General features: G+C 55.7%; 1 protein-coding gene across 3 annotated transcripts in view; it reads right to left on the bottom strand.

The window, feature by feature from the left end:
• CELF5 (CUGBP Elav-like family member 5) overlaps positions 1–16,228 on the bottom strand; it is a 545,089-nt gene extending 528,861 nt beyond the window's left edge. For all 3 annotated transcript variants that reach the window (XM_086946757.1, XM_086946756.1, XM_086946755.1), the window contains exon 1: positions 15,981–16,228. In XM_086946757.1, coding sequence (XP_086802883.1) covers positions 15,981–16,212 — 232 coding nt within the window. In that variant the 5' untranslated portion in view covers positions 16,213–16,228. The remainder of the gene's footprint in view (positions 1–15,980) is intronic.
• Positions 16,229–19,898: the final 3,670 nt, after the last annotated feature.

Consider the following 19,898-nt stretch of genomic DNA (forward strand, 5'->3'; position numbering starts at 1 on the left):
ATACGCGTGGATATCTCTCGTTTTCTGTGTGTGTGTGTTTTTTTAGGGGGGTGGGGGGTAGTATTGCAAGTGGAGAAGTGAAAACTTTTAAAATAGTTTTTTCATGAATCCCGCCATTTTTGTGGCATCATTTCTAATGTTTTATTGCAATATCTCCTGTACTCTGGTACCACAACTAAGTACCTCTCTGAAAAGGGCTGGATAACAGCTCATTGTGCAGCAAGGTAGGCCAAGGCCATGTCCCCGGATCTCATGGAAGGGCTCAGTCATGTTGACAGTGCTGTGCAGAATGCGCGATTGTTTTAACAGATCTGTCGAGTAGGCCATATTTGAGGAGTCGATGCCCCATTCATGCAGCGCCAGAAAGGGCGAACATTGGCGGAGTCGGGCGCCCCTCGTATTTGGTCATGGGAGGACGCTCGCGAGGCTTGAACCCTACTTCTAGTAACAGACGGGCCTGGTCCAGGGTGGAGGCTACTGGGCTCATTGGGCATCTCTCCTGGTCCGGCTGCGCCACGATTCTACAAACCACCTGAACTGGAGGACTGGAGGGTCACAAATGACCCTGACCAGGCAATCCACAACCCTTAGCTCTTCAAACTCTAAGGCCACAATTACCTACTGGAGAAGACACTGTGTTTTCAGGTCTGCGCCAGCGAATAGATCCACCTGAGGCCCAAACCAGGCCGCAAAGGGCATCCTTTGTTGACACTTGTGGCACACTGGTCTTACTTTGATTAACGCATCGTACATGGGAGGCGCTCAGTCGGGATCAGTTTGACCCTCTGGCTAGCTCGGTTCTGTAGGATTTGTGCTTTTAAGGAAAAGGTCAGAGATGTTCCCAAAACTCTAAATTGAAATTGTGAAGTCAACCAGAACTCTGCTTGTCATGAAGGCTTGAAGAGCCACGCAGAGTGCACATGCATGTGTTTTAACCCGTTAACCTCATACGTAGGCTCGCTGGGTTCCCACCACCAGCAGCATGTGATGAATCTACAGAGGAGACTGGAGGCCTGGACCATTAGGAGGAAGCTCTGCCCTCAGACTCCTTCGATGGTCCCATCAGCTCAGAGCTTCAGGGCGTCCTTCCCCTGCCCCGCGACAGCCCTTCTGTTCGGGCTAGCACTGAGGACCAAGGGGCCACTGCAGGAGATCGCCCAACCCATGCTCGTCGCACTATCACTAGCAGGCGCGTCCTTGCCTCAACAGCAGCTCTCCTTCAAGCTCCGCTCCACAGACACAAGACGCTCCAGGGCCAGTCTCAACTCCCTGGTGCTCCCTGACAGGCCCACAGAGAGGAGGAGAGACCCAGCACATCCCTCCGAGGGTGGCATGCGGGATCCACTCGCCTATGGGTCAAAAGAAGTAGGTCCTCTCCCCTCGGATGTGTGCAGCCGCCACAACCCTGCAATGGCTGCAAATTCTTCAGGGCATTTCAGTCCGAATTGGAGGGCGTGGAAGTATTACTGCTTCTGGTAACTATGAATCCAGGAAACAGCGGCGCATGAAAGTTAGGACCTTACAAACTTGGTAAACGCTTGGCAGGGTGATCCCTGCGAAGAACTGTTTTGCGAAAAATTGATTTAGAAATGTGAATATAAAAAAAGCCACCATCCACTGATTTATTCTCTAAATGGGGTGCCTGAGATTGAAGTGGCTTCTTCACACTTTCCTGCTTTGTGGCCTTTCAGCAGCATTCACAGAGCCTCCCGCTACAAGCCCACTTAGGCGCTTTACTAGCCCTGCTTTGGGAAGGGGTCTCTGGGGGCGTTTCATGGATTACATACAAAGTGTGCCTGGTTTTCACTCTCACAGGAACGGCATCCTCTGTGCAAGGAAGGCCGAGGCAAAGCCCCGTCCCCACCAGCCCTCACAAAACACAGAAAAAAAATATTTCATCAAGCCCTTCTGTTTAAATCTATAGCAATGCTTAGAAGAGTAGAGCAGGCATTTGAAGAGGTAAAAAATTGAAGATGTCCCCCAAGTATGGCCTTCAAACCTACCTACATTAGTCTGAGAAAAGGCCCAAACAATGAGATGGATAGGCTACACAGACTGCAGCATAAACAGGTTCCTGTAATGCTGTGTCCTACGTTGTATTTGCTCAGAATTTCCAATATGGAGACGGATTTTGACATCTGTTTCGGTGCGAGTAGTTACCGCATATAGTGATGCAGTATTTTATGTTTTTACACATTTCATATTAGACGTCAGAGCCGTCTTCGTTCTCGGGTCTTTATGTTTTGGTGATTGCTTTGTGAGGTGTGCCCAGACTCTACAAAGGACCATTACTAGGAAGAGATGTTGCTAGTTCTCGAATCAGTAGGATTAGAGAAGGGGTGTCTAGTCTAGGGCAGTGTCGACATTACAGGTGCCACAGAAGCGCCCACAAGAGATGCGGCCGGGTCACCGGGGGTGGACTTGTGCATCTGAAGGGAGCTATGTGGTGTCACGGTGTGTAACACACCTCCCTCCTGGGAGGGTAAGGGACCGCCTGAAGTCACCTGTGTCCACAGTGCCTCCTTGCTATGTTCATACATCTACACAGGTAATCACACACACAGCCACCAAGGGGCACAACAGCCTCGCTGGCTGACTTTGTACCGCTGAACACTTGGGGTCAAGGAACCCTCTAATGAAGGCGCCCGTACAAGAAGCCAGGCGCGTGCCCGCCCTCATGACACGCTTTACGGCATCAGGAGCTACAGCCGGAACCCTCGCCGCACTGCAGGGCCAGCCAGGCGCCCCCCGGGCACACCAGGGCGCCGGCCTCGGCCCGGGCATGGACTCTGCTGGCATTCAGAGATTCATGTGCAAGTCATCCCTCTTCATGCTGTCATGGTAACCGATCCCCCTCGAATCATGATTGTAGGGACCAGGCCCGGCCTCCTGTCCAGGTAGAGCCCAGAGGGGGTGCAGAGGAGACACCCCAAGAGAGGGCTTTCCATGGGAGGGGAGGGGCGGGTAATCTCTCGCCCGTGACGTTTGCTTCAATGGCTCTCCACCCCGCACCTCCCACACACGCTCCTGTGCGTGGGTGGGAAGCGGGCGGATAAAAGGGCGGGGAGGCCGAGAGAGCGAGTGAGCAGTAGATGCTTGTGGGGTTTTGGGGGGAATCTGTAAGTGAGGCACGCATTAAGGAGACGGCGGGGCTGTGGAAACTAGACAGGTTAAACGAGGAGGGGCGGGGAGTGCACGAGAGGAGAAGGGGTGAAAGTGGAGCGGAAAGAAGGAAGGGTGCGGGGGAGGCACAGCAGAGGGGACAGGCGAGGGGTGGTGGAAGCGGAAGGGATGCACCAGATGAAAGCCACAGGTTGGACAAAGGGGAAGTGGGGGCGGGATCGCCTGTTGAGTTGGGGAGAGAAGGGGAGACACCTCCTGCGCCCACTCTTCCACCGATGGTGTACCGTACAGGGAGCCGGAGGGCGCGTACCAGCGGCGAAAGGGTCACGTGGGCAGCAGGAGGGGGCCGGGCTGTCCCCCACACCTCCTCCCCCTGCACGAATCATTTCATGAGACTTGCTCTGAGGGGTTCTAGGCTACAGGGCACGTAACTGTCCCATAAACAGACCGCCCCAGCTCACGCCACTACGAACACCCCCTCCGCCCCGGAGCCTTTAAGCTGCAAATCACGAACTCCCACGGTTTGTCTGGACAGGACAGGCCCATAGCCGCTGTGTACTGACCTACCGTGGCCGACGCTGTGGCAGCAACGGGGCCCCGCGCCGTTTGACCCAGGACAGACAGAGGCCGAGAGAAGGCCCCGCTTTCTTCACCCTGGCATCAAGCCCCCCCCCCCCCCTGCACCCTCAAGAACCGCGGCTCAGTAGACCTCCTCGGGCTCCTGACACTTAAAACTCATGAGCAGCGAGTCCTGCTTCTTACCCCAGGGCATCAGCGCCACTGGCCCAATTGTTTCAAAAACAATTCCATCTGAGAGCCATAATCAACTGTGTTAGATTTGGGAGGTGACCACCCATGAGCTCCTCAGGCCTGTGCGGCCACCTACCACCTGACGGGCATCGCCTTTCATAAGCTGGGGTATGTCTGGGAGGTGCCCGCCTCCCCCCGCCACCATGAGCCACACAGGCCTGCGCGGCCACCTACCACCTGACGGGCATCGCCTTTCATAAGCTGGGGTATATCTGGGAGGTGCCCACCTTCACCCGCCACCATGAGCCACACAGGTCTGCGCGGCCCCCTACCACCTGACGGGCATCGCCTTTCATAAGCTGGGGTATATCTGGGAGGTGCCCGCCTTCACCCGCCATCCATGAGCTCCACAGGCCTGCTCAGCCACCTACCACCTGACGGGCATCGCCTTTCATAAGCTGGAGTATGTCTGGGAGGTGCCCGCCTTCACCCGCCACCCATGAGCCACACAGGCCTCCGCGGCCACCTACCACCTGACGGGCATCGCCTTTCATAAGCTGGGGTATGTCTGGGAGGTGCCCGCCTTCACCCGCCACCCATGAGCTCCTCAGGCCTGTGCGGCCACCTACCACCTGACGGGCATCGCCTTTCATAAGCTGGGGTATGTCTGGGAGGTGCCCGCCTTCACCCACCAACCATGAGCCACACAGGCCTCCGCGGCCACCTACCACCTGACGGGCATCGCCTTTCATAAGCTGGGGTATATCTGGGAGGTGCCCGCCTTCACCCGCCACCATGAGCCACACAGGCCTGCGCGGCCCCCTACCACCTGACGGGCATCGTCTTTCATAAGCTGGGGTATATCTGGGAGGTGCCCGCCTTCACCCGCCATCCATGAGCTCCACAGGCCTGCTCAGCCACCTACCACCTGACGGGCATCGCCTTTCATAGGCTGGGGTATGTCTGGGAGGTGCCCGCCTTCACCCGCCACCCATGAGCCACACAGGCCTCCGCGGCCACCTACCACCTGACGGGCATCGCCTTTCATAAGCTGGGGTATGTCTGGGAGGTGCCCGCCTCCACCCGCCACCATGAGCCACATAGGCCTGCGCGGCCACCTACCACCTGACGGGCATCGCCTTTCATAAGCTGGGGTATATCTGGGAGGTCCCCACCTTCACCCGCCACCATGAGACACACAGGCCTGCACGGCCACCTACCACCTGACGGGCATCGCCTTTCATAAGCTGGGGTATATCTGGGAGGTGCCCGCCGCCACCCATGAGCCACACAGGCCTGCGCGGCCACCTACCACCTGACGGGCATCGCCTTTCAAAGGCTGGGGTATATCTGGGAGGTGCCCGCCTTCACCCGCCACCCTGAGCCACACAGGCATGCGCGGCCACCTACCACCTGACGGGCATCGCCTTTCAAAAGCCGGGGTATATCTGGGAGGTGCCCACCTCCCCCGCCACCATGAGCCACACAGGCCCGCGCGGCCACCTACCACCTGACGGGCATCGCCTTTCATAAGCTGGGGTATATCTGGGAGTTGCCTACCTTCACCCGCCACCATGAGCCACACAGGCCTGCTCAGCCACCTACCACCTGACGGGCATCGCCTTTCATAAGCTGGGGTATATCTGGAGGTGCCCGCCTTCAGCCGCCACCATGAGCCACACAGGCCTGCGCGGCCACCTACCACCTGACGGGCATCGCCTTTCATAAGCTGGGGTATATCTGGGAGGTGCCCGCCTCCACCCGCCACCATGAGCCACACAGGTCTGCTCAGCCACCTACCACCTGACGGGCATCGCCTTTCATAAGCTGGGGTATATCTGGGAGGTGCCCCCGCCACCCATGAGCCACACAGGCCTGCGCGGCCACCTACCACCTGACGGGCATCGCCTTTCATAAGCTGGGGTATATCTGGGAGGTGCCCACCTCCACCTGCCACCATGAGCTCCACAGGCCTGCGCGGCCACCTACCACCTGGCGGGCATCGCCTTTCATAAGCTGGGGTATATCTGGAGGTGCCCGCCTTCACCCGCCATCCATGAGCTCCACAGGCCTGCTCAGCCACCTACCACCTGACAGGCATCGCCTTTCATAAGCTGGGGTATGTCTGGGAGGTGCCCGCCTTCACCCGCCACCCATGAGCCACACAGGCCTCCGCGGCCACCTACCACCTGACGGGCATCGCCTTTCATAAGCTGGGGTATGTCTGGGAGGTGGCCGCCTCCCCCCGCCACCATGAGCCACACAGGCCTGCGCGGCCACCTACCACCTGACGGGCATCGCCTTTCATAAGCTGGGGTATATCTGGAAGGTGCCCGCCTTCACCCGCCACCATGAGCCACACAGGCCTGCGCGGCCCCCTACCACCTGACGGGCATCGCCTTTCATAAGCTGGGGTATATCTGGGAGGTGCCCGCCTCCACCCGCCACCATGAGCCACACAGGCCTGCGCGGCCACCTACCACCTGACGGGCATCGCCTTTCATAAGCTGGGGTATATCTGGGAGGTCCCCACCTTCACCCGCCACCATGAGACACACAGGCCTGCGCTGCCACCTACCACCTGACGAGCATCGCCTTTCATAAGCTGGGGTATATCTGGGAGGTGCCCGCCTCCACCCGCCACCCATGAGCCACACAGGCCTGCGCGGCCACCTACCACCTGACGGGCATCGCCTTTCAAAGGCTGGGGTATATCTGGGAGGTGCCCGCCTTCACCCGCCACCCTGAGCCACACAGGCCTGCGCGGCCACCTACCACCTGACGGGCATCGCCTTTCATAAGCTGGGGTATATCTGGGAGGTGCCCACCTCCCCCGCCACCATGAGCCACACAGGCCTGCGCGGCCACCTACCACCTGACGGGCATCCCCTTTCATAAGCTGGGGTATATCTGGGAGGTGCCCGCCTCCACCCGCCACCATGAGACACACAGGCCTGCGCGGCCACCTACCACCTGACGGGCATCGCCTTTCATAAGCTGGGGTATATCTGGGAGGTGCCCGCCTTCACCCGCCATCCATGAGCTCCACAGGCCTGCTCAGCCACCTACCACCTGACGGGCATCGCCTTTCATAAGCTGGGGTATGTCTGGGAGGTGCCCGCCTTCACCCGCCACCCATGAGCCACACAGGCCTCCGCGGCCACCTACCACCTGACGGGCATCGCCTTTCATAAGCTGGGGTATGTCTGGGAGGTGGCCGCCTCCCCCCGACACCATGAGCCACACAGGCCTGCGCGGCCACCTACCACCTGACGGGCATCGCCTTTCATAAGCTGGGGTATATCTGGAAGGTGCCCGCCTTCACCCGCCACCATGAGCCACACAGGCCTGCGCGGCACCCCTACCACCTGACGGGCATCGCCTTTCATAAGCTGGGGTATATCTGGGAGCTGCCCGCCTCCACCCGCCACCATGAGCCACACAGGCCTGCGCGGCCACCTACCACCTGACGGGCATCGCCTTTCATAAGCTGGGGTATATCTGGGAGGTCCCCAACTTCACCCGCCAGCATGAGACACACAGGCCTGCGCGGCCACCTACCACCTGACGGGCATCGCCTTTCATAAGCTGGGGTATATCTGGGAGGTGCCCGCCTCCACCCGCCACCCATGAGCCACACAGGCCTGCGCGGCCACCTACCACCTAACGGGCGTCGCCTTTCAAAGGCTGGGGTATATCTGGGAGGTGCCCGCCTTCACCCGCCACCCATGAGCCACACAGGCCTGCGCGGCCACCTACCACCTGACGGGCATCGCCTTTCATAAGCTGGGGTATATCTGGGAGGTGCCCACCTCCCCCGCCACCATGAGCCACACAGGCCCGCGTGGCCACCTACCACCTGACGGGCATCGCCTTTCATAAGCTGGGGTATATCTGGGAGGTGCCCGCCTTCAGCCGCCACCATGAGCCACACAGGCCTGCGCGGCCACCTACATCCGGACGGGCATCGCCTTTCATAAGCTGGGGTAAATCTGGGAGGTGCCCGCCTTCACCCGCCACCATGAGCCACACAGGCCTGCTCAGCCACCTACCACCTGACGGGCATCGCCTTTCATAAGCTGGGGTATATCTGGGAGGTGCCCCTCGCCACCCATGAGCCACACAGGCCTGCGCGGCCACCTACCACCTGACGGGCATCGCCTTTCATAAGCTGGGGTATATCTGGGAGGTGCCCACCTCCACCTGCCACCATGGGCTCCACAGGCCTGATGGCCACCTACCACCTGACGGGCATCGCCTTTCATAAGCTGGGGTATATCTGGGAGGTGCCCGCCTTCACCCGCCATCCATGAGCTCCACAGGCCTGCTCAGCCACCTACCACCTGACGGGCATCGCCTTTCATAAGCTGGGGTATATCTGGGAGGTGCCCGCCTTCACCCACCACCATGAGCCACACAGGCCTGCGCGGCCACCTACCACCTGACGGGCATCGCCTTTCAAAAGCTGGGGTATATCTGGGACGTGCCCACCCCGACCCGCCACCATGAGCCACACAGGCCTGCGCGGCCACCTACCACCTGACGGGCATCGCCTTTCATAAGCTGGGGTATATCTGGGAGGTGCCCACCTTCACCCGCCACCCATGAGCCACACAGGCCTGCGCGGCCACCTACCACCTGACGGGCATCGCCTTTCATAAGCTGGGGTATATCGGGGAGGTGCCCGCCTTCACCCGCCATTCATGAGCTCCACAGGCCTGCTCAGCCACCTACCACCTGACGGGCATCGCCTTTCATAAGCTGGGGTATATCTGGGAGGTGCCCGCCTTCACCCACCACCATGAGCCACACAGGCCTGCGCGGCCACCTACCACCTGACGGGCATCGCCTTTCATAAGCTGGGGTATATCTGGGAGGTGCCCACCCCCACCCGCCACCATGAGCCACACAGGCCTGCGCGGCCACCTACCACCTGAGGGGCATCGCCTTTCATAAGCTGGGGTATATCTGGGAGGTGCCCGCCTTCACCCGCCACCCATGAGCCACACAGGCCTGCGCGGCCACCTACCAGCTGACGGGCATCGCCTTTCATAAGCTGCGGTATATCTGGGAGGTGCCCGCCTTCACCCGCCACTCATGAGCTCCACAGGCCTGCTCAGCCACCTACCACCTGACGGGCATTGCCTTTCATAAGCTGGGGTTTATCTGGGAGGTGCCCACCTCCACCCGCCACCATGAGCCACACAGGCCTGCGCGGCCACCTACCACCTGACGGGCATCGCCTTTCATAAGCTGGGGTATATCTGGGAGGTGCCCACCTCCACCCGCCACCATGAGCCACACAGGCCTGCGCGGCCACCTACCACCTGACGGGCATCGCCTTTCATAAGCTGGGGTATATCTGGGAGGTGCCCGCCTCCACCCGCCACTCATGAGCAACACAGGCCTGCGCGGCCACCTACCACCTGACGGGCATCGCCTTTCATAAGCTGGGGTATATCTGGGAGGTGCCCACCTTCACCCGCCACCCATGAGCCACACAGGCCTGCGCGGCCACCTACCACCTGACGGGCATCGCCTTTCATGAACTGGGGTATATCTGGGAGGTGCCCACCTTCACCCGCCACCATGAGCCACACAGGCCTCCGCGGCCACCTACCACCTGACGGGCATCGCCTTTCATAAGCTGGGGTATATCTGGGAGGTGCCCGCCTTCACCCGCCACCGTGAGCCACACAGGCTTGCGCGGCCACCTACCACCTTACGGGCATCGCCTTTCATAAGCTGGGGTATATCTGGGAGGTGCCCGCCTCCCCCCGCCACCATGAGCCACACAGGTCTGCGCGGCCACCTACCACCTGACGGGCATCGCCTTTCATAAGCTGGGGTATATCTGGGAGGTGCCCGCCTCCACCCGCCACCATGAGCCACACAGGCCTGCGCGGCCACCTACCACCTGACGGGCATCGCCTTTCATAAGCTGGGGTATATCTGGGAGGTGCCCGCCTTCACCCGCCACCCATGAGCTCCACAGGCCTGCTCAGCCACCTACCACCTGACGGGCATTACCTTTCATAAGCTGGGGTATATCTGGGAGGTGCCCACCTCCACCCGCCACCATGAGCCACACAGGCCTGCGCGGCCACCTACCACCTGACGGGCATCGCCTTTCATAAGCTGTGGTATATCTGGGAGGTGCCCACCTCCACCCGCCACCATGAGCCACACAGGCCTGCGCGGCCACCTACCACCTGACGGGCATCGCCTTTCATAAGCTGGGGTATATCTGGGAGGTGCCCGCCTTCACCCGCCATCCATGAGCTCCACAGGCCTGCTCAGCCACCTACCACCTGACGGGCATTACCTTTCATAAGCTGGGGTATATCTGGGAGGTGCCCACCTCCACCCGCCACCATGAGCCACACAGGCCTGCGCGGCCACCTACCACCTGACGGGCATCGCCTTTCATAAGCTGGGGTATATCTGGGAGGTGCCCACCTCCACCCGCCACCCATGAGCTCCACAGGCCTGCGCGCCCCCACTGCCACCACCCGAGAGTCAAAGAGGCTCCGCGGTCCTGGCTCGCAGTCAGAAGGCGCAGCTTCACCTGTGACCCTGGGCAGAGTGCCTACAACCAACAGAAGTGGAAGAAACAGACTAACGTGGGTAGGGAGGGGGGCAGTACTACAAAGCCAGGCTGGGTGGGGTGGGGGGGGGGATGCAGACCAGGCCCGGTTCTAGAGGGTGGGCCGGGTGGGCCAGGCCCACCCAAACATGAGCCTGGCCCACCCAAACAGGATCCTTGGCCCTCGCAGTGAGGGCTTGAAGGCAGGCGTCTTTGGGATCTAAGTGCTTCAACCCTCCCCCTTCGCGTTTCTCAGCCCGGGCTGAGGGGCGCACACACACACAAACAGTTTTAGAGATGATCGCAGCCGCACCCGAGTACCTCACAGGTCTTTAAAAGACCATTTAAATGTTAACGAGGCTTTGTTCATTTTTTCACCCCTTCATCTCTGCATGGTGAAAGTCGACAAATCCTTTCTTTGACAAGGGTAACCTTTGGTAACCTTTGCCTACGGCCCTGCTGCATTTATATTTCTTTTTCAGTGCAGCCAGGAGAAAAGAGGTTTGTTTATTCATATTCACCTTTCCTGACCCCCGCAGCGGCTTCTCACATCAGGCCGTGACACAAAGTTTGACTAATGTAGTAGGTGAGATAATGTGTTTCTATATATTTTTCTTTTTAAAATCTACACAGGCCCAGAAGGACACATACTTCGTGTGCTTCATTAAAGCAGTTTTTATCATTATCATGGACGATGCAGGACAACAATAAGAATACAAAATGCCCAGATAACACTGGTGATTAATAATCCTGCTGGAGAGCAATCATTTGTCTGTTAGTAGAGTGGGATGAAAAAACTGGGGGGGGGGGGGTCTCTCAAAGGGGCGTGGCCAATGTAATTGAGAACGTGGCTTAAAAACTGTACGTTAAAAATCTGTGTTTAGCAGTGTGAGGCCCAACTTGTATTTTGCTGTTTCTGTCATTGCATCCAGGTATTTAATACAACAAGTAACATCAAACCTACAAGTCAGGACTATTGGCTTTGTCAATGGTTGTTAGTTGCATAACATAAATAACAGCAACTATGGCTTGTATATAATATTGCAAAAGCTTGCACTTAAAGCACTGGTGACATCAAAACAATGTTGCTGCTTCTGAGTTTCAAAAAAGAGAAGGGAAATCCAGAGAGAAAATGACTCCCTTTAAAGGATTTCCCTTCCACCTACAACGCTCACCTGGCATGATATCATGCCATAACATTCCACTTGTGAGTAGTGTGAGCAGGGTACACCGATGTGCCTGCTGTCTCGAAACGGGTTTCTATCGGGCTATGTTTTGTGTCGTGGCACTTTTTTCCAGACTGCAGTGAAAGCAGACTGCTGTCACTGCAGTTCGGGAAAAAAGGACTACCTGTGACCAGCGCACAAAACAGAGCCCGATAGAGACCCGTTTCGAGGCCCCTTTAAAAAAACTGCCGGTGCTCAGACCCAGTGAGACCCGGCTCACTTAAAGCCCTGGATAGCTCAGTGGGTTACTACCTTTGTCACAGAGATCCTTGTGTTACTTGCAGTTCAGAAGTTACAATCCTAACATACGACAGTAACCAATGAACTGTCATCAAAGAGCTACATACAAACATGAATGGTATAGTTAGAACTTCGCTTTTTTGGTTGTGTGATATAGTTTTCAGTCTTTCATTATTCATTATTGTCGTTAAAATGAGTATGTTTGGGCAGATATACATTTTTATCAGTAAAGCTGACCCCCATGGAATACTCTTTAAATCCTAAGGTTGTGTTTCCCCAGACCAAACCCTCTTAAAATATCCCGCCCACCAGTATGGATGAAGTGTGATTCATACACCTTGTAATCCTCATTGGCTTATGTGACATTCCAATAGACTGATTTACATACTTGTATGATTCATTGTAGCTGTATAATGTGTGCTTTGTGTAAAGTACTCACACACACTACACTGATATGAGTAGCAATATGCGACAAATGAAATGCATATGAGAGAGGGGCTACGTAAAGATAGGGGGCACTGTTGGAGGGTGGCAGTGAGGAAATCCGAGGAGGAGGTAGTGGGAGGGGCTATGGAGCAATGAGGGGCACGGGTGGAGGATGGCATTGAGGGAATCCGAGGAAGATGTCATGGGGTGCAGGGCGGAGTTAGGGAGAGATGAGGGGCACTGGTGGAGAGTGGCATTGAGGCAATCCGAGGAGGAGGTCAATAGGGGGAGGGGCTATGGGGAGATGAGGGGCAATTGTGATGTGTGGCTTTGAGGGAATCTGAGGAGGAGGTCAATAGAGGGGGGCATTGGGAGATTAGGGGCACTGTTGGAAGGTGGGAGTAAAAGTATTTACGGAGAAAGAGGTTATTGGCGCAGCGCCAAAAAAGACTTTCGCATCAGTGCTGAAGCCGGCCTTTCTGTTTTTGTTTATTTAATTAGCAGTCGGGTCATAAGGGCTACTGCTGAAAATACTTTAAAGTGTGTGCTAATTATATTTACTGCTATATTCAATGTTTTCAGTTTGAAGGTGATTTTCCTAATGTTTTTACCTGGAAAAATGAAAGTGGAGCCTGATGGTGCCTGATATGGGGCTGGGACCCAAGGTCATCTGTGAAATAAGGTGCACTAGAGAGGAGTAGTGGATAATCAAGCCTGTAAGGGAGTGTGTTGCAGAGTCTGTGGTCAGGTGCAGGTAGTAATGAAAAGGGATTCTTCCTGAAGGCTCGCACAGAGGGAGCCCGAGAAGTGTCACTTGCCTGATACTCCCACCTCAAAAACCTCATCTTCCCATCAAAGGGACATTACATGGAAAAAACACTTTTTGAGAGTGATCATATTTAGAAAGAGATTTGGGAAAGAGTGCGTTTTACTGGGCCTTGTAAGACTAAGAAGAGATAAAGGAGGGCCCTGAAGCAGGTCTGCCTAGACATATATGCGAAAAATCGAGCTCGCAGTGGCCTACCCGAATGCACCCTTGGCCCACCCAAATAAAAATTCCTGGAACCGGGCCTGATGCAGACATGGTGGCGGAGTGTAGCATAAGGGATTGAGCCAGGGTGAAGCTGCGATGGTGGCTGTGGTGGACAGATATGGTGGCGGAGGGACCCATTGGAGCGCCGGCAGTGGGCGGGGTGAGGGCACATGGAGCATGCCAGGTGAGAATGTGAGTGGGGTAAAGTGCTGGGGGGCGAGTCGCGTGTGGATACACTGAATGAGATGGGGTGACGGGGGGCCACGGGCGTAGAGCAGTGGAGGGGTGAAGCCACGGCGAGATAAGAACATGGGGCGGCAGTATAGGGGGGTAAAATTCATATGTATCTGGGGCGGGGGAGGGAGACAGCTGGTGAGATATAATATGGGGGGTGTCAGATGGTTGGCAGTGGGTGAGGTAAAATAAGGAGGGGGAGATGGAAGGGTGTAGTGGGTGAGGTAAAGAAATAAAAGGCGATGCAGAGGGGAAACGGGGGTACACGCACAGGGCACGGAGCCAGGTTGTGGGAGGTGCCCCGGAAGACCCCACAGGCCGTCATCAGGCGCGAGGGGAGCTCTCCGCGGTGCTGATCCCAGCCTCGGCGGAGGCACCCGCGCCCGCCCCTTCGACCCACAGTCTATCGGGGCCGGGGGAGCGAGGGGTAAACAGATTCGGGGGCTTTTGTTGTACCCCCACACCCACCCAGCCAGGATGTTTGGGGTCTCTTTGTGCGCCGATCTGTCTCCGTACAGCGGACGCGAGGGGCCGGTGAAGCCAGAGGATGGGGGCGAAGGGACTTTATTCTAGAGATTTGATGGGGGAGTCTGCCGTGCCCACCCCCACCTTCCACCATTCATGCGAATGCGTGGCTCGGTAGCGGGGGGATGGGAGGGAGAGCAGGTGTACTGGGAGCGGCACGGGCTGTGTAGTGGTGGGGTGGAAGGCAGGGGGCTCCCTGCTGCCTCCCCTCCACCCAGCCCCTCGTCTGCACGGCCTCTACCTGCAGGCCTGGGGGGGGGGGGGGGGGGGTAGGGGGGGCAGTGTCTGTACTGAGGGTGCCTCCCACACACACCCCAGCGCGGGCGGGGGTGGGAGCAGGTATGCTGGGGTGAGAGCGGTACGGATGGAGGAGGGCTCTGCCCCCAGCCCTGTTTTGTGCCTGTCACGGTTGCATCGTTAGCACGGCTCTGGTTGACAGCATGACATGCTTAGGGTGTGTAAGTGTGGGGGCGGGATGGGGCAGGACGTAATTTGTAAGTGATGATTAAAATGCAGAAGGGGCTTCGATTTGCGCCAGTTTTTGTTAAGTACGTGATTAGAATTGGACACATATTGGCGTGTTTGTAAAGTGCTGAAAACACGCCTGTGTTACCTTCAAGGCGCTGTAAAGTATCCGTGTTGTTGGCAATGATGGCTGTGTGAAGGGTCGGTGACAGACACCCGCCTATCACTGACGCTGAATCTGGACCTTTCACCTCTCTGGAGGGGAGGGGGGGGGGACGAGGAGCAGTTACACCTGCACCAAAAATCCATTAGGTGCATCTCAGGGCGAGGGGGCGGCGGCCTCACAGGATGAGGGAGCAACTGTCTCTCACAGGAGGAGAGGGCAGCTGTCTCTCACAAGATGAAGGAGGAACTGTCTCTCACAGGAGGAGTCTCTCAGGAGGAGGGGGAGCTGTCTCTCGCAGGAGGAGGGGCAGCTGTCTCTCGCAGGAGGAGGGGACAGCTACCTCTCACAGAATGAGACTGTTGGTCCCCTTAAGAGGACGAGGGGGCAGCTGTAAGGTAGATTCATCACAGGGGGTACTGGGGCAGCTGTCTCTCACAGGAGGAGGGGGCAGCTGTCTCTCACAGGATGAAGGAGGAACTGTCTCTCACAGGAGGAAGGGAGCTGTCTCTCGCAGGCGGAGGGGCAGCTGTCTCTCACAGGAGGAGGGGGCAGCTGTCTCTCACAGAATGAGACTGTTGGTCCCCCTAAGAGGACGAGGGAGCTGCTGTAAGGTAGATTCATCACAGGGGGTAGAGGGGCATCTGTCTCTCACCGGATGAAGGGGAAGCTGTCTCTCAGAGCTTGAGGGGACTGGTGCCCCTCACAGGAGGAGGCTCAGCTGTCTCTCACAGGTTGAGGGGGCTCGCGCTCGTACAGGAGGAGGGCCACCTTTAAGGCGGCAGCTACCGGTCACACCTCTAGGGTAGCTTCCCTCGGGGCGGGGGGATATGGTTCTCAGAGGGTCTTGGGGACAGTTGCTTCTCAGGGGTGCCTCGGCGGCAGTGTTTCGGGGGGCGGGGCAGCGACGGAGCAGCCCCATCCCTGGGCCCGTTGCTCTCCAGGGATGCGAGGGCAGCTGGACCTGGTCGGATGTGTCCTGCCTCGGGGTGCTGTGGTCGCAGTTCCCAGGCAGGTGGCGGTCTCCCCGCGGACACCAGGGCAGCAGCGCCCGGTAGGACACAGGGAATGTCCCATGCCGTGGCCGCGGTGGCTCAGGGTCGCAGGCGCGGCCGCCTCTGTGGCGTTTGGGATGCTCTGCCTCGGGGATCACGCGCAGCTGCATCTCGGGTAGGGGTCACCGCGGCCCAGCCCCCCCGGCTCCCTTACCTTTGTGCATGCCCGTGTACCTGTCCTTCAGCACGGTCAGCTCGTAGATCTTGCCGAACTGCTCGAAGAGCGGCTTCAGGTCTTTCTCCTCCAGGTTGCGTGGGATCTGCCCCACGAAGAGCTTGATGGCATCCAGATCCTTCATGGTGTCCTGGGGGGGCTCGGGGCCGCTCATGGAGGAGGCTCGGGGCTGCAGCTGCCTTCTCGCCTCGCTCTCCGTCAGTCTGGCCATCACCAGCCCCAGCGCAGGCTGGATTAGGAGGCGGAGGCAGAGCTCTCAGCTGGAAAGAGCATCACGGCAGCATCAGGACCACAAAGAGGAGCGAGGCGGCTCCATCTGCCGCCTGAGTATGGGTACTGCAGGCATGGGACTTTGCTGAGGCACACCACCTGCTGTCCACAGCTCTGACTGTGCTGAGACACGCCACCTAGTACCTGAATCTGGGTACTGCAGGCATGAGACTTTGCTGAGGCACATCACCTGCTGTCCACAGCTCTGACTGTGCTGAGACACGCCACCTAGTATCTGAATCTGGGTACTGCAGGCATGAGACTTTGCTGACGCACACCACCTGCTGTCCACAGCTCTGACTGTGCTGAGACACGCCACCTAGTATCTGAATCTGGGTACTGCAGGCATGAGACTTTGCTGACGCACACCACCTGCTGTCCACAGCTCTGACTGTGCTGAGACACGCCACCTAGTATCTGAATCTGGGTACTGCAGGAATGGGACTTTGCCGAGGACACCACCTGCTGTCCACAGCTCTGACTGTGCTGAGACACGCCACCTAGTACCTGAATCTGGGTACTGCAGTCATGGGACTTTGCTGAGGACACCACCTGCTGTCCACAGCTCTGACTGTGCTGAGACACGCCACCTAGTACCTGAATCTGGGTACTGCAGTCATGGGACTTTGCTGAGGCACACCACCTGCTGTCCACAGCTCTGACTGTGCTGAGACACACCACCTAGTACCTGAATCTGGGTACTGCAGGAATGGGACTGTGCTGAGGAGTGCCACCTGCTGCCAGAGACGGGGAACTGCAGCCATGGCACTGTGCTGAGGCACACCACCTAGTACCGGAGTCTGGGTACTGCTGCCAAGGGACTGTGCTGAGGCAAACTGTTGTGCAGTTCCTTCTAATCCAAAGTATCTGCGCGTTTGTTGGACAACATAAACTTTGGGTGAGGTGCGTAGACTGATTTCAGGCACACCCCTAGGGTACATTGGCCTAGAGACCGGCTAGCTCACAGTGCCACCATAAGCCCCCCTAACCTTACCAAGGAGCGAACGGTTTCTGGCAACCACTGAACATAACAACCCTGACCCCTCAGGGATCGTGGAAACCGATCAGAACCTTTTGCTCAGTCACTCGTGCTTATTCGTGCTCAGCGAACTATACAGAGAATACACACTGGGACATTTTCAATATATTTAATGAACCAAAGTTATTCTTGTATAGAATATATGTGCTTTGATAACCAGAAGACAGCAGCAGATGGAAGGGATTACAAGCACCAAAAGTAAATTGTAGCTATAGTTCTACCATGGTGCTAAAACATTGTATATATGCAGGCATATCAACAATCCATCAGTACATCAATGTCTAGTGGCGAAACCGATTGTGATTAGAGGCATTGATCCAATACGCATTTATGGCTGCACAGCAGACAGCGGAAAATAGGTTGAATGCAGTGAAGCCAAACAGGCCTGAAAGACAATAACCAGTGCTCGTTTAATTCACGAAGCAGAGGCGTGCCGAAGCAAAGTACCCTGCGCTCACAGCATCGCAGCACAAGCAGTGGTGTCTCCATTCCAGGATGAACTGGGACCGCATTTTCGGCGCAGAACAATTAAAAACAGAATTCACGCCACAAGTAGCAGGACTAGTGGGAGACATCCAAAAACACTTTCCAACATGGAGTGTATGAATGATGGTATAACTCCAAAAATCATCTAAAAGGTGCTAACCAGTCCAGAGCCAATACATTTTAAAAAGTGCACTATTCCATTTGCATCAGACATATTAAAGATACGGGTGACAATTTCCCCAAAATGCAGCGTGAAGTTAATGTGGAGTAAAGCCTGTATCTCGGACGAGGACCTTGCAACCTGGAGATTAAACGACTCTGGCTGAGGTTGAGACCAAGTTTTTTTGAAAAAGCATGGATTTCAGTTTACTCAGAGAATCAAAACATATGTTGGAAACTTTTATCGAAGGCCATAGTGTTGCCTCACTTACTGTGCGAGCAGGTGGAAACAGTACTTTTGTATAAACAAATGACTGTGGAAATAACCATTACCAGATAAGCAAAGCCCTGCTCCATTCTGAAGCAACCTTGATCATTCACCATCAAATAGCTCCCATCTGAGAGCTGTTGCAAAACTGGATGAATGACGAAAGCTGGCGAGCCATTCAGATAACAGGACACATTCACAACTGAAGTATTGCATGCCCATGAAGTGAAATGTCCTTGCAAAAAAGGGACCCGCTTAAAGCACCCAAACTGTCGGAATCACTAAAGAAAACTTCTGTGTCCCCATTCCTGCATCTAAACCTGGACGGTAATTCCCAGGACTCATGAACATAACCTTCCCCAAGAGTTTCATATCTGCCTACTTGTTGGTAATGTAGACAATATTGGAATTGGAAAGTCATAACTGGCATGTTGATGTAACCATAAATTATCCAGTCTGTGGATGGTGTCTCAGCCACGGTGGAAGGTAACTGGTCTAATTTTTCAATGTTCAACGTGGTATATTTCACATCTCTTCGTGCCATTTATATCTGTGTTTCCGTTACATCACAGGCAGAAAAAACAGACTTGATTGTCCATGTTGTAAAATAGACATATCTTGCTGTATTATGTCAACAGCATAAGATACTATGTTGTCATTCCGGTCTCAACCACAGCAAAGCCTTTTCTAAATTAACCCTATCAATCTTGTGCAGTCTTTCAGCAGTTTCCTGTTGAGAAACATTGCACAGCTCGTATATTCCATACAAGAATCACTTTTGACGTGGGTTCTGGGGACCTAATAGAAAACCCCTGAGATCGATGTCATCAGAAAGAAGGGACAAGTCTTGCTTCACTTGAGAAAGTGTTGAGGTTTTTAGCCAATCAAGTCACAAGTTCCCAACACTATATGAACACCCGAAGGGTTTTGACTGTGCATATCGCTGATCATGCCTATTGATCCTAAACCCTTCGGTGTTGTCCAGGAATCTAGATTGACAACCATGTGTCCACAGGCCAAACCAACCATCTCTTCCAATTGGGGGTCTGATGAATTAAAAGAAAACTTTAAGTATCATGGTATCAAGTGAATCCTCACCGAAGTGTGTTAAATGCTGCCAGTTCTCGAAGCATGAGAATGCGGGAATACGAAGTGTGTTAAAATCCTTCCTCTTGGATATTCCAAGACAGGAAGTTTGTTGCACTGTTTTATTCAGGAAAATCATTTGATGTGTTATGAAGCATGCTCGGAATAAAGCCTCAGTTCCCTGAACCTGCGAAACCTTTGTCCCCCAGACAGATTTTGTGTCTATGGTGTCTTTCCAAAAGTCGAAACCCTGTACAGACAGTTGGGAAATAAAGGAAACAGAGTATAACAGCTTGGTGTTTGCTAGCATATTTTTCTTTGCTGGTTTAGGTGTAGCCCTATAACAATAAGAGGCTGAGTCTGATGTGTCAAAACCAGTAAAATAAGCAAACGTTCATGCAAATGTTTTTGAACTACGTTTTGGCGGCATTGGGCAGTGTTCCCATTGAGTGTAATTGTGGACATTGCGTGGGATACTAGCTTTGTGTAAAAAATAGGGGCCATAATATTGATAGCAAAATATGTCACCAAAGTTAGATATACCTTCATACAATTCATCATTAGAAAATGCAGCTGATTACACATGAAG

Source organism: Lissotriton vulgaris, chromosome 12 (assembly GCF_964263255.1).
Source record: "Lissotriton vulgaris chromosome 12, aLisVul1.2, whole genome shotgun sequence".
Classification (NCBI taxonomy): Eukaryota; Metazoa; Chordata; class Amphibia; order Caudata; family Salamandridae; genus Lissotriton; species Lissotriton vulgaris.